The 15,980-nt window shown below is 38.5% G+C and overlaps 1 protein-coding gene across 1 annotated transcript in view; it reads right to left on the bottom strand.

Annotated features, from left to right (window-relative positions):
• fbn2b (fibrillin 2b) overlaps nt 1-15,980 on the bottom strand; it is a 62,880-nt gene that overhangs the window by 42,186 nt on the left and 4,714 nt on the right. The window contains exons 2-5 of the mRNA XM_037698305.1: nt 15,176-15,271; nt 14,024-14,119; nt 3,735-3,932; nt 271-396 (exon numbers count right to left, since the gene is read on the bottom strand). Coding sequence (XP_037554233.1) covers nt 271-396; nt 3,735-3,932; nt 14,024-14,119; nt 15,176-15,271 — 516 coding nt within the window. The remainder of the gene's footprint in view (nt 1-270; nt 397-3,734; nt 3,933-14,023; nt 14,120-15,175; nt 15,272-15,980) is intronic.

Consider the following 15,980-nt stretch of genomic DNA (forward strand, 5'->3'; position numbering starts at 1 on the left):
AAAAAAAAAAAAAAAAAAAAAAAAAAAAAAAAAATTTTTTTTTTTTATATATATATTTTTTTTAATTTTGCTATATTAAGCTGAAACTTGGTATGGTGGTAGCTGAGAGCAAACCTCAACAAGTAGTACTGTCAAATAGAAAATCTCAAATGTCCACAAAGTGGCAGTCCCCGTCAAAGTTTCTCCAGGAACTCTCTAGTTATAAATTTATTTCTTATTTCTGACATTTAACCTTGTGTCCCACCAGAGTTCAGTCCTGACGTGACTCACCTTCACATTTGTGGCTGGTTTCACTCTGACGATGTCCGGCAGGACATCTACACTCGTAGGATCCAACAGTGTTGATACAGTTCCCCCCAGAACACAGACCTGGTACTGCCTGGCACTCATCCACATCTAAAAAAAGCAGGGGAGAAGTGAAAATACTGTAAGTGACAAGAGGCAAAAGCAGGTAAGTATTTAAGAGTTAACAATGGTTTAGATTGACGTAAGCTGGTTGTTTTTGGCCCATTTTCTTCCTTGCAAACACTTTTTTTCATTTCCCAGCCTTATTTCAGTGTACTGTAACATGGCCATGATGTCCTGGACTTTCAAAGAATGACTTCAGTTCTTGTTGAAACAGGAAATGACTTTTTAAATGTATGTTTTTCCTAGAATTCTAAGTGGGTCACTATTACCAGTATTGGGGATTTTTTGTCAAACAATGTAGATCCCACAAGCATGGTTTATATTCATTAAAGTGTCAGTCCCTGATCGGGATCCAAGCATTTTGAGCTTGCAGCTATGCTTTCAAAAACAACACAGTGGATATAAAAACAGCATGTTTCTAATAATTTAAATTAGACATTTGCTGCTGATTGTAACTGCTTTAAGTACCGACTAAAGTCAAAGAAGTTCAGTTTAAAAAAAATAAATAAAACTGAAGAATAAAACGGGACTTCTGGCCAACATCTTGATGGGGAGATTGGAATCCTTACATTTAGATTCATGGTCATGTGTTCTTTGTACTGCTGCCAGACAGACGTTGCTCTTGGCTCTCTGGCGATTAGGTGTCTTGAGTGTGTGCATGTGTGTGAAAGCATGTGAGTGGAAACTTGGAAAACTGAGCAAACACAAAAACTGATATCCAAAGAGAGGAGGAAGCACAAATGATTAAAAAAAAACTTCTGAGAGGAGTTTTGAGTCTCATAGAGCTGAGTCACTACCTTTTAACAAATGAGCAACCTGGCAGCTTCCATGAATAAAGTGGTGGAGTCACAGAACTGTGCAGAAGTCTTGAGTCATCCCTCATTTCTTTATACTTAGCATCCAGATGTTCAGACATTCTTGTAATCTTTTAAAGTTGTGAAATGTTCTTCAAGCTTTCTGAAGCACTTGCAAATGTTTTTATGTTTTTGGATTTTGCCTGTTTTCTCCTACATTTAATGTCCATTGCCTGGCCTTTTTTATTCTAATTGTTTGCTTTTTACTTAGCCTTTTAAAAACTTTTTTTTTCAGCACAGACTGCACAATGTGCTGTGTTGAACTGGATCAAAAATAAAAAAGGCTATATGCAGCGTTGCACACGGGTAAAACAGGAAGTGTTTTTTTTTTTTGTCCACTTTATGTACCATAACCCTTTTCCTAAACCTAACCTTACACCTGACCAAGAGCACTGACCCTAAACTTAACCCCCTTACCCTTTTGCCTAAACCTAACCCAGACCCTTTACTCTGAACCTAACCACGTGAGCCTATTATCAGTGCTCACAACGCAACGTACTTTTAAACCCACTAGGAGGTACAGGAGGGGCAGTCTGAACACTATATATGGGGATGATAACAAAAAATACCAACAAAAATAGAAAAACATTCAGAGAGCTTGAAAACTTTAAATGGTTGTAAGAAAGTTTGGCTCATTGGCAGAAAATAAATTTGAGGTGGTTTAAATGTTTTTGCACAAGACGGTGCATGCAGATCAGTTTCTAATTTTGAATGAAAAAAATGCAGGACATCAATATGAAGGATCTTCCAGCTTCTAGTTGAATTCCAATTTAAATGGTTACATTTCTCTTCACAGGTTGACTGGACTTGAAGAAATCTTGACAAATAGTAGGTTTTGACTATTATTTATTGGGATTAATTAGGATTTAGTTAAAATCATGTTTCTTGTTAATTAGGTTTGCAGTTCTTAGTTCTTGTTTTATTAGAGAAAATCCTTATTTCTTGTTTCACTTCAGCTGCTGGTCTGCTCTGGATTGTCTTCATTGTTTTCACCTGTGTCTTGTTAACTCAGCTCATCTGGTCTCCTCCTTTTGTCTGTCTGTCTGCCTTTCTCCTCTGCTCCTCCTCTTCAGCCTGGCTTAAGTTATGTATTTTGGATTTAGGAAGGCTTTCTGTATTCAGTGGACTTTATTCTTTCCCTGCCTGGATTCTTAGCCCCAGTTACAGTTGTTTGATCCTACAGTCTCATGCCTCTTCTGGGTTATTGTGTTAAAATAGAAAAAAAATGTTTAAAACATAAAATATATACATATTAAAGTAAATACACAAAAATAGGCTTGACCATCTATAAAAGAAATATTGAGCTTCACTATAATCCATCTTGTTTAGCTTCTGTATTTCCAAATGATTTGTACATTGTCTGCATGTGTGACTTTACATTACAGGAAAAAGCTTATTTTAATGCTAAGATACAAAATGTTTAAACCAATTTCTTAGCCTTGATATGGAAAAGGTGTGGATAATGCTTGGTGTTTTTATAAAACGAATTGGACGAAGCCAATAAATCATCAGGGGTAATTTAACAAGGGGCATGACCTCCACATGTGTCATATATTGTTTTAAGCTTATTGCGTAATCTGACCACGAATACCTGGAGGACTTGCAGTGAGTCACTGCTCTTTAATCAAGTTGTGTCTACACTGTATTTGCTAAAGGACAGGAAATTAAAAATGTCTATGTAGTCGTACTTTTAAAATGACACTTTCATGGGGGGCACTTGGAAGAAAACTTTTAAAACAAATGGGAATTCAGCTGAGACGGAGATGTCCTTAACTGACTCAAGCTCCAAAACAAATCAGGAATTCACTTATTTATTTACTTTTGTTCAGAAGACCCTCCACGTCTGGTACATGCCATTCCTGCTCTGTCATTATGGTTTTTCTGTTTACACTTCAGGGCCTTCAAGCCAAACCTCAGGACAACAGAAATAATGTGATGTCACTGGTTTTTTTTACATAACCTTTTATTGCTCAACTATGACTCCCAGCAGTCTAGTAAAAATAAATTTGAGCTGTAAAAGAAGGAAAGAGCCCATTTAACAACAGGAAAAGGTTTCCGTTTCAGTGAGTTCTTTATATGTTATTAGACAACAGGATGTGTTTTATGCACTATGTTTAGTTTACGAAGAGTATTAATAAACTATTAACTTTGAGACATAGTTGCAGCAGTGTTGACAGTTTTTCTCTTCAAGATAAGGTCCTATAAAGAAAGCGGATGTTTGTTTCTGACTGGTTGTGCACCATCAATGCATTTAACTATAGTTTGTGGATGTTGTGCTGCAGGAATTTCAGCTGAAATGATGATGGATAAAGTAATGGTTACAATGTTTATCATGATGGGTGTGTGGATGTGTGTGTGTTTCAGCACTGCTCTGTGTGTCATTATATGATTTCTTTAAAGACATATGTAAAAAACAAAGTAAGAAAGGATTTCTCAGGCATGTGATTGTAAAGTGAAACAGTGTGGTCTGACCTTGGCAGGCGCCGGTGCGGATGTTGGGGATGAAGCCTCGTCTGCAGGGGTGCGGTTGGGCGGGGCACTGTTCGCAGGGGTGTCCCCACGCTCGACCAATCGTAGCGCAGCACAGAGTTTTGGTGCAGACGATGCCGCTGAGCTGTCCCTGGCACATCTGGTTGTTCACCTGGGTGAAACATGGTCCCGTCCTGTAGTCTGTGGTCAGAGAGGGACACGGATCTCTGTTAGTCGGTTGATTAAAGAAATGACAGAGCGGTGAATCACTTTCTCGTGCACATCTGGTGCAACAATAAACAAAACCAGATTAAGTACATGAGTAAGAGATTTCTTCTTGATGTATGAGGCATATTTTTGCATTCTTTTTCTTTTGTTCTTTCTGCACGTGGTTCAAAAAGTGAAGCACTTGAAGTGGTAAGAGTTACAGGAACTTAAGCTGAACAGTAAGCGCTAAAAGCTGCATTACAGCTAATGCCTACCGCATGAGTTCAGGCGTCATCTTGTTAAACCTTCTCATTAAAAACTGCAATACATTATTTCTGGTAAGATTAGAATGACTCCCAAGTATTTAGTCTTTGTGCATTCTGAAGCATATTAAAATTCTCAGATTAACTGATGGTGGTTTTATAAACCTTAGTTTAATAATCAGCCAATGACAGCATGGTCATTAAAACAATTACAAGTTTAAAAATAATAAAAATCATTTATTTTAAACCTTCTAACACAACCTACCACAAAGATACCATACATAGCTTTTCAGATCTTGGGTTAAAAAGTAGCAGAAATGGCTCCCAGATGTCCAACAGATGTGTAAAATTCAGCTTCCTTTCTTTGGGTAAAAGTAGTGAGGATGAATGCTCACAGTCATTCACACATATTGCAACACGAGCATGAAGTCACATTATGAGAACAAAGTGTGCTCAGCTTCACTAATCACTTTCTTTCCTTCCTTCTGCTTACGCTTGTTAAAAAACAATACACAAGTCACTGGACACAACTACCTCATGCTGAAAGGATTTCAGAAATAAGATGTTTGCTCTTTCTATTTGTTCAGCTCAGTGATGGCTTCTCTCGAGTGAAAGGCTATTATTAAATTCCTTGTAGTGGCGTCAAAGTTAATATAGCCTTCATTTAAAACGAGTGGTTAGTTAGTTTTCACAACACAGATGAAAGGCTGACTGCACGGTTGGCTAGCCAAGGCAAGGAAAGCTCACTCAGCTCTGAAGAATGGAGTGAGATGGGATGATAGAGTTCTGTGGTCGTGTTCGTTGGAAGTTGTTCACTAAACTTATTAATTCCTGTTATGCACAAAAGTGGTCCAAAGGCAAAGAGCAGGAAAGGTAGAAAGAAAGAAGAGAAATGAAAGTAGGTCAAACTGAGCGTGCAAAATGCAGAACAGGACTGAACCTGGTTCACCTCATTCATCTGTCTTTATTTGTCTTTGCTCACTTCAATCCTTCCTGTCTGTGTCCCGACTCTCTACTCTTTGATTTCATGTCCTCTTTTAACCCTGACTGCTACTATGTAGCACAGACTAGTACATATATTTAATCAATAATCTAATTAAACCAATTACTAGGGAGCACAAGTCAGTGTGCTGGTCCCAAACCTAGATAAATAGTAAGGGTTTTTTCAGGAAGAGCATCCAATGTAAAACATGTTTTCCAAAACTGACATGTGAGTGGCGCAGTTGGTAGAGCTGCTGCCTCTCAGCGAGCAGGTTACCCTGGTTCAAATCCAGGTCCGGGGCCTTTCTGGGTGGAGTTTGCATGTTCTCTCCGTGCATGTGTGGGCTTTCTCCAGGTGCTCCAGTTTCCTCCCACAGACCAAAAACATGCATGTTAGACTGATTGGTAACTAAATTGTCCCTAGGTGTTAGTGAGAGAGTGAATGGTGGTTTGTTTCATTTGTCTCTATGTGGCCCTGTGATGGACTGGAGACCTGTCTAGGGTGTCCCCCGCCTCTCACACAGTGACTGCTGGACAAGGGCACCAGTGCCTCTGCAATCCGAAAAGAAAGAAATGGGTAAAGATAATGGATGGATGGATGGATGGAACATGCAAGTTCACCTAAGTGACACCAAACCAGATTGGTCAAGGCCTGGGTTAACAACAACCACCACCGGTGCTGTTGACAAACAGGGTGCCGGTAGAAATTGTGGTATTGTTAGTCGAAAACCACATGGAGGAAAACGTGTCAGGAGACAGAGGGAGAAGAGGAAAGTCAAGAATGTAGGACTGACAGTGGCAACTCTTAAATGTGGGGACAATGACAGGCAAAGGTAGAGAGCTGGCTAACATGATACAGAGAAATAAGGTACTGGTAGATATCCTGATGCATGCTCAATAATCCAGGTAGAAAAATCCAAAAAAGTTCAATCTGGTCCTCTGGACATTCAAAAAAAACCAAAAACAAAACCAAGCAAAAAAATCTAGAAACGTTTCGTCTCTCATCCAAGAGACTTCCTCAGTCTGAGGTGCTGTTTTCAGCTCAGTCTCTTAAATAGCACCTTCTCAGGGTGGATCAACCAGTTTTGCTGCTGACAACCAAAACCAACTGATCACATGCTCAAGAAGTACTGGTAGATGTTTTGTTTGTCCAAGAGACCAAGTGGAAGGGCAGCAAAGCTTGTAGCATTGGAGAACGGTTTAAACTGTTTTACCATGGTGTGGATAGAAAGAGAAATGGAGTAGAGGTGGTCCTGAAGGAGAAATTGTCAAGTAATGTAGGAGAGATGAAAAGCATGTCAGATAGGGTGATGTGCCTGAAGGTAGATGTAGAAGGTCTAATGCTGAATGTTGTCAGTGATTATGCTCCACAGGCTGGATGTGATGTAGAGGAGAAAGACAATTTTTGGAAGGATCTGGATGAAGTGATGGAGAGTATTCCCAGGGAGGAGAGAGTGGTGATCGGAGCAGACCTGAATGGACATGTTGATGAAGGAAAGAGAGGGGATGAGGAAGTGATGGGTAGGTTTGGTGGAGAGATAGCAGTGATGGTTTTGACTCAAATATTCAATGACATAATTGAGCGTAAGAGAATGCCTGAGAAATAGAGGAGAAGTGTGCTGGTGCCCATTTTTAAGAACAAGTGTTATGTACAGAGTTGTAGCAACTACAGGGCAATAAAGTTGAAGAGTCACCTAATGAAGATCTGGGGGAGAGTTGTGGAGCTAGACTTTGACGAAAGGTGACAATTTGTTAGCAGCGGTATTGTTTCATGTTCCAAAAGAGCACCACAGATGCCATCTTTGCTTTGAGTATGTTTATGCAGAAGTACTGAGAGGGTCAGAAAGAACTCCATTGTGTCTTTGTGGATTTAGAAAAAGCATATGACAGAGTGCCGAGGGAGGAGGTGTGGTATTGCAAGAGGAAATCTGGAGTGGCTGAGAAGTATTTTAGACTGGTGCAGGACATGTGTGAGGACAGCAGGACACTGGTGAGATGTGCTGTAGAAGTGACAGATAGCTTCAAGGTGGAGGTGGGAGTGCATCAAGGATCAGCTCTGAGCCCCTTCTTGTTTGCTCTGGTGATAGACCGACTAACAGATGAGGTCAGGCAGGAATCCCCGTGGACTATGATGTTTGCAGATGACATTGTGATCTGTGGTTAGAACAAGCAGAAGAGAATTTGGAGAGGTGGAGGTATGCACTTGAAAGACGAGGAATGAAAGTCAGACGTAGTAAGACAGAGTACATGTGTGCAAATGAGAGGGAGACTGGTGGAACAGTGAGGCAACAAGGAGCAGAGGTCACAAAGGTGCAAGACTTTAAATACTGTCCAGGAAAATGGGGAATGTGGTAAAGATGGGGAAAAAGAGAGTCCAGGCTGGATGAAGTGGAACTCCATCTCACAGTCTCATCTCAAAACTCATTTTCTGTGTGAAAATGCAGGCTAAGTCGAGGACCAGCAGCAGTCTTGACTGTCCAGATGACAAAATTTGGAAGCAATTTAGTCAAATTAGATTTCCACTCCAGATCTGGTTGGATCTGAACTGGATTGAATGGTGTGATCAAAATTCACCTATTCTCTCTTCACTACTTACAGTATTCATAAATCCACCAGTAGTCAATTCTGGCTCTAATGAGTAGCTCTCGTGCTCATTCAGAATCTATAAATATGGTAAGTCATTATTCATCAATTTCCATTTTGAGTCAGATTTAATGGAGTATTTTCAAAGTACTTTATGAGACTTTTGTTTTAGGAACATAAACACTTCCAAAAAAATATGAAAATCAACATTACCAGAAAGTAATCTTGAGGAAACAAGTGATCACTCATCACACATTCTGCTCCTTCTTCTGTAGACATTTGAATTAACATTGAATAACATGCTGTAAAAGCAGACATAAAATATTTGCTCCTGCCTGGAACCTTTTTCCCATCAGCCCTTTCTATGGGATCATATAAATGGGACTGTGCATTGACCTGAGCACTGGGAGGGAAAGGTTGGAGGAGAAATGGCAAGAGTAGAAGAAAAACATATCAATAGAGACTCAATAATAACTCCTCAAGCACTTTTAAAACTCCCTAAGGGGAAAGTTAGGGGAGATAAGAAACTTAAAGTATGATTTATGAATAATTTTCTTTCTGACAAGAGTCCAAAGGTTAAATGAAGGAGAAAAAGTGTGTAAAGACTATGGGTGTGAAAGTGTGTATGAACAAGCATGTGTTTTACACCGGATGCTTTCTCCAGACTTTATACAGCTGGAAGATTAGCTCGGAGCCTAAATGTTACACCGTTACCCACCTGTGAAGACATTTCCTAATTATTCTGTTTGCGGAAATGTCAAAGCATGTCTTGTGTGTGGATGTTTAGGATGTTTATCTCCATCCTGGCCAACCGTGGCGGTCCCTGTTAGTCTTTATCAGCGTCATTATCAGCAGGCTTGAGATCACTCTTTCCTTCAGCTGTAATCGCTCCTGAAAGAGTCTGCTGCTCCATTCGACTCCAAAAGCGACCAGTCAAACGTGACTAAGTGCTTTACGCCGCGTAAACACAAACACACACTTACAAAAAGAACAACTGTGGGAGAAATCCCACAAAGATCGTAGATCTGAAAGCCTCCTGTTAACTGATGCTTGTGAACTTCGCATATCGCTCAGAGAACTTGAGCACATTGGAACATGGAGTAACAGACGTGTGGCATCAGGTTGTAACGCTGCACTTCCTCCTTCATTGTTTCTGTACTTCTCCCATTGTGCAATAATATCTGTCTTCACATCTACAGTTATTTTAGTCTGTTTTGGGAAACTTTCCCCAACCCTCCCATGCAGTGGAACAATAAAGCAGACCGAGCAGAGCGCAGCTACAGCCGGGCGGCCTGGCCAAGCGGGCTCCAGTCTCTGTCAACAACAGCCACTGCTGGGACGTTTTACACTCTCCAAAAAATGAAGAGGTCTTTATTTTCCTTTCTCGGCTGAAGAAAAAGTAAATCAACCCACTTTTCGTGTGATCAGCTGAAAACTTTCCTCTCGTGATGCTATTTTAATCGACATTTGAACAAAGCAGAGCTTCTAAATTTGACTGATGATCAAAATTTAAACATTTTGTTTATGAGATCATCCAAATTAGATCCTTCAATGAAATACAGCACTTTAATTATATCTCGTGAACACAGGATTTCTTTTAAAACTGTGTAATCAATCATGGTTTTTGTAACAAGCACATAGATCATAGTTTATGTTGTTAGTGGAAGACACACTTTTAGGAATACATTAGATTATAATTTTGCACGATTTGAAAGAATTTGGATTTTTCTTGAACACCCGGGTAATAATCACATTTTTCTCTCGGAGTGTGTATGTGCCTCCACACATGTGGTCACCACTTATAGACAAAACAAGCTTATTGTAGATCCGATTTAGCGAGGCTCCGATGTGGCTGCCTTAAACTAAATTATCGCTGGAGATATTTTCCATAAAACAACTTATACTGTAGCTGCACCAGAGTCCCACCCACCCTCTCAACAGTGTCACTATCCTGTCCAGCTATTCTTTTTTATCCAGCGTCAAGAGGGAGAGCAGAAATAGCACCGCTTCCAACGATTACGCCAACTTGTGCATGTGATGAACTGCTTTTTGCCGTCCAAATTGCCTCTCTGTGGACAATGAGAATCTTGAGTTGGACCGGACAGACATTGTCCAAGGACTGTGTAAATGCACAAGGAAACATAATACTGCAGAAGCATCTAATGTGGTGAGAAAATGTGAACTGCAAGTTATATTATTTGTTTTTTTTTAGTTGGGAATAAAAGGCGCAGAAATGTTTTACAAGAATAATGCAGCAGAATGGAAAGTAAGGGGACGACAAATTTTGGTGTAATAAAAAAAATAAATAAATCAAAGGGCTGAAGCAAAACACAGAAGATATTATTAATGCTGAACTTTTCTAAGATGGTCACATGGACATTTCTGTCCATGCTGCTGATTATCCATGCTGCTGATCTCTTGCCTCTAAACTGCTGTATTCATACCCATCTCCTCACAACAGACTCATGTCCAGGCTGCTGCTTAATACACCGTATTATTTTATATTATTAGTGTTGAGCGTATATCCAAGATCCTTGTATACTGGATCTTTATATAATACACAGTATATCTTTGCTATTTTTGGGTGTAACTGGGTCTTTGATTACACAATTTTGTTCCACCTCATGTACCACATGTGATGCGAATGACAATGAAGAACCTTGAACCTTGATTTTTATTGCTTCTTTTCAAGGTTCAAGGTTCTTTATTGTCATTTGCATCACATGTGGTACATGAGATGGAACAAAATTGTGTACTCCAAGTCCCAGTTACACCCCAAAATAGTAAAGCTATATAGTATATAAAGAACCAGTATACAAGGATCGTAGATATATGCTAAACAATAATAATGTAAAATAATAAGTTATATTAAACAGCAGCCCAAACATGATCCTGTAGTGAGGAGATGGATATGAATACAGCAGTTTAGAGGCAAAAGATCAGCAGCATGGATAATCAGCAGCACAGATAAGTCACATATCACCAATTAAAGTGGCATTACAGTGATTTTTCTGGTTAGGGATTTATAAGTCTGACAGCTTCAGGGTATAAGTGCACGCACATATTTGAACTGAAACAAACTAGCGACAGATACATAAAGCTAACAGAGAAACTGTAAAGATAGTTTGGATTAATTTTTATCTATGATTCAACTCCAGATATATTTCATGCCAAACCCTCACAAATAGGAGGTTTACACATAGCTGCATGTGCACACACTTTTCTCACACGCAGAGGCTTCCCACGATTCCATCCACACCCATTTCCCACTCACTGGTTGACTTTCACTGCCTTCGTAATCACAGCTCATCACCACGTCTCTTCACCGAATCACGCAGTAAATCTAACGACTCGGGGCCTCACTTAGACAAACTCTAAAACCGCAACATACAGTAAGAGCACAAAGGCTATGCCAGGGTTGCTCAAGTCTTTTCAGAGCCATTTCAGGGTTGTAGAAAATTTCACAATCACAAATGCACCTCTAAAACAGCTTTGTGTGTACTCTGTGACTTGTTTGGCAAAGTTGTTGTAATAAATACACAAAAGTCCCATTGCTCATGTCTAACCTTTTAATTTACATCCTGCCCTGGAGAAGAATAGACTCCACGTGTGTTTCAAATATACTACAAATCTTTGGCTAAATTTGTAAAATTTACACAATCATCTTTTTCCTCTGAAGGATATCTGGCCCAAGAAAGAAACACACACAAACAGAGATTTATGAGCATTTCCCTTATGGGCAATTAAAAGATCTTTGGTCGGCCCGCTTCTCCAACAGGGGCAGTGTTTCTGGTCCCCTCTGTCTGGTTTTGTGTACACAGCTGGGAAATCCATTTTCATTTTCACCTTCCTCCTCCTATTTCTTCTTCTCTACCTTGCACCACTCCTCATCAGGGAATGTCCACGACAACTCCACAAAGAAACCTTATTTCATCTGCTCTGTCGCGATGTTGTACGATAGGGAGAGGAGGGGAAGGGGGGATATTTATTGCCAGATGTTTCAGAAGATCCATCAAGAGAAAAGCAGTTTAAAATTTTGGTTTTCCAAGAAAACTCAGTCCAAGACTTGAAAAATGATGGCGAACGAGAAGAATTTAAATAAAGGTGACGCCAGAGCTGGGGTTAAATTTGTGGAGATGAAAACAAGACAAAACAGCAGAAGAAAAGATTATTGTGTGTGAGAAGAAGAGTGCTTGTGGCTATTTTTACACAGACATGCTGCATACACATCTGTACTGAGGAAAGGGGGAATGCGGAAGAAAGGCTTGAAAGAGTTGAGCACAATTACAGGCTTCCAGTGCATGCCAGAGGGGTACAGGACAAACAGGGGGGTGGGAAGTGGGAGTTTGGAGTCAGTTTAAGGTGAGATAATAGATGATAACTGAGATACAGTATTTTCATCTTCTAATGCTCGATCCACTTCCAGCAGCTGGTCAACATTTCCCACCATACATGTCACAAAACACAGAATATAATCTGAAGTCATCCAAAGGGGTAAATTAAGAGGACTGTGGACTGACAGGAACATCAAAGCTTTTCAGGATGGTATCTTTCACGGGTAAGTTCTGTCGCCCCAACTTCTCAACTTCAGATCGCTTTTTAAAACTTTTTTTTTCTGCTATGTCTGAAAATATATCGAAGTCCAGACGAGAGGCAGAAATTCCATCCAAAACACTGAGCTAGCCCAGCAGGTGGTGATAACACTGATGTTAAGCACATGTTTAAATACAAAAGACATTACAGATTCTTCCCAAACAGTTGTTGCTCATTTTTTCTTTAATTTGATTCATATTTTTCCATTTATAACTATCCCTTTTAGCACACGATCAAAACAAGGTCGGGACAAATCTTTCCAAATGAAAACAACGTTTTTCTCATCAAAAACAGTTTGTTCCAGTTAAAAAAGTTTATATTGCACGAGTATTCATGTAAAAGTGGAGCTGGGCCTATTTACCAAAATGTACCAAAGAGTTAATCTGACAGATTGGTATTATTTTCAGATATTAAATTCACATTGACACAGAAACACTTTCCCGTACCACATTACAATAAGGCTCCCCTTATAGATAATTTATAGATGTGTTATTAATTCCTCTATGAACACTTTATAAATCATTAATAGTTGTTTATTATCCATTAACTAAGGGTGACAAAGAGACAAAACTGACTAGTTTCTTGCCAAATAGTGAGTCAAATCTGTTCACCTATTAATTTAATCTATAGAGTTATTATATTAAACATTTCAGACTAATTTACTACCTTGTAAGCACAATAAGCATTTGTAAACCTAATTTTTTAGGACATAAAATTAGTTGTAGATACTTAATGCACTGATAAAGTACAATATTATATGCTAAAGAAATAGGTTTACAAATGATTATTGTGCTTACAAGGTAGTAACAGTCTGAAATGTTTAATATAACAACTCTAGATTAAATATATAGGTGAACAGATTTGACTCACTGACAAGAAACTAGTCAATTTTGTCTCTCTGTTACCCTTAATTAATGCATAATAAGCAGTTATTAATGATTTATAAAGTGTTTATAGAGGAATTAATAATGTATCTATAAACTATTTATATAAGGGGAGCCTTATTGTAAAGTGGCACCCACTTTTCTGCCCTACAGTAGTGTTTAACTTAACTTTTTACTTGTTATTTACTATTACCAGTACTCAAGTTTAATGAGAACATTTTACTAACACAGTGTTGAAGAGCAACATAATCAAATAACAGAAACAGCACAGTTGGTCATGCAAGTTGTAAGTTTCCACGTTGCTTCATTCAGGCAACATATAGAAAGTAAAATCAAGTTAAAGTGCATCTTTATCATAATAAAATTATATTAAACTGTGCTTTTAACTGTGCTAAATACATTAATTACACTACCAGATTAAATCAGAAATAGAAAAGGGGATGTGAATCAGTTTGTAACATGTGTGATGGTTTTCTTTATTTTCTATTTAGAAAACTGCTTGGTAAATTACAAAAAGAACCACTTAGATTCTTCTCTTTCTTGAACTGAATAATAATGAGCCAAATATATTTGTAATGACATTTAAAAAAGGGTTTACAGCTGCGATAAAACATAAAAAATAACACGATTACATCAGCAGGGTTATTCTTATTTCTCAGGTTTTCCTACAGTCCAAAGCAGGAAGTACTGCAGCTCAGTGGGGCCTCTGGTTTATTTATACTAACGGACTCATAGAGATACATGAAACAGTCTAAACACTAGACTGAGGATGAGCTCTCACCTCTCTCGCATTGTGGTCCAGTGAAACCGTAGACGCATGCACATCTGTTGGGCCCGATGCAGCGCCCGTCGTTCTGGCAGCCATTTTCACACACAGCTGGCAGAGACATGGAGTAAAGAGGAGTTACTGGACTGCTTCACTTCAGTTGTTCTCCATCTCACTGTCGCAGTGTTAGAACAAGCTTAAAATCACATTCTAAGTTGTGTAACAAATGTCTTCCTAGTAATAAACCAATAACTTTTTTTATCTTCTGGCCAAAGTATTTAGGAGCATATATTATGTCATAGCAGGCAAAAAAAAAGAAAAGAAAAATGTAACGCTTGATCATTTTGACAAAGGAATATAATTTAACACCTTTTACGTGTGAGTGACAACAGTGTGGAGACTTGTAGGAGCAGATTCTTTAAATAGAAATTAAGAGAGAGAGGGCCATGTTTTGTTTAAAGCATAGAGATCCTTAATGTCTGAGGTTCACACATTGTGCTGTCTTTCATGTCAAAAACAAAGGACATTTGCTGAAACTTAGACTGGAAGTAGTGGCACGACTCCATGTTCAGATTTAGTCCAAACTGGGTCATTCAGCTTTACTGCTACTTTCCCCAAAGCTGTGCAGTAAAAAATTATTCTGATGCAAAAGCGTTACTCAAAGTGATCGTTAACAAGCATTAGTCCACCATCAGAGTGAGCCACTGCTCGTCTGCATTTTACTGAAGTCTAGAGACAGACAAGATGATTTATCTCTGGGGTTTAATAGGAACAGAATAGTTTTAATGTTCTTGTTTCAAAGTAAACATTTAAATAAATGAAAAGAAAGCATTGCAAAATAATAAACATATCTTATCTGTGAAACATGAAAGGGGAGTTTTATGATTTGTGGCCGTTTTGCTGAATCTGGGCCCAAGTGAGTAAAAAAATTAATTAATAAATAAATAAAGCTGCGAGCGATCTCATTATGAAAGAAAAATGTTCCAACATTTGTCTGACAAATGACACACAAGAAAAAAAAAACTGGTTAGTCCTAAAATGTAATTTGAATCTTTTTGTGTAGCGCTATAGGATGTTTCTCAGACGTGTCAGACATTGTGTTGTGTAATGCACAATCCTTGCACACATTTGTATTTATGAGTGCACACTGCAGCCGGCTGTACTCACGTTGTCCACAGTGACTGCCTGTGTATCCCTTTGAACAGGCGCAGGTGTCCTCCTGGCAGCTGCCGCCATTCATACACCTGATGTTACACGACTGAACTGTGATAAACAATCAAATAAAATCTGGTTAAAAGAAAAAATGAGTTGGAGTAAATCTAATTCACATTTTATTCAGTGTTTATTTTGACAAATAATATCCAAAAGCCCTCTAGTTAAAAAATGAAGCCAAACACACATTTTGAGTAGGTTACTTTATATTTATTCAAAGTTCAAGGTTCTTTATTGTCATTTGCATCACATGTGGTACATGAGGTGGAATGAAATGGTGTACTCAAGGTCCCAGTTGCACACAAAAACAGCAATAATATAAAGTATATTAAAAAAAGAATGAGTAAACAAGGATCGAAGATATACGCTAAACAATTATAATATAATATAATAAGGTGAATTAAACAGCAGCCTGAACATTTATGCTACATTCTGATCCCTAAGGAATTTTATGAAAACTGAATAAAACTTGGAGAAAAACAAAAATAAATATAAAAACAAAGGAGCTAACAGAATGGCAAATTTTAAACTTAATAATTCACAAAGATAAAAGCTTGAAATAAGAATGTCTGGTGAGAAGATCAAGGCCTGACAGACATTTAAAAAGACATGAGGGTCAATCTGATGAGCTAAAAATGTAGGAGCAGCTTTTATTGCACATTTGTTGGAGGGTATCAGAAGATACGTGGTACATGGATGTATCAGAAGATACATGGTACATGGATGTATCAGAAGATACGTGGTACATGGATGTATCAGA

This window comes from Nematolebias whitei, chromosome 3, assembly GCF_014905685.2.
Source record: "Nematolebias whitei isolate Nwh7 chromosome 3, NemWhi1, whole genome shotgun sequence".
NCBI classification, from domain to species: domain Eukaryota; kingdom Metazoa; phylum Chordata; class Actinopteri; order Cyprinodontiformes; family Rivulidae; genus Nematolebias; species Nematolebias whitei.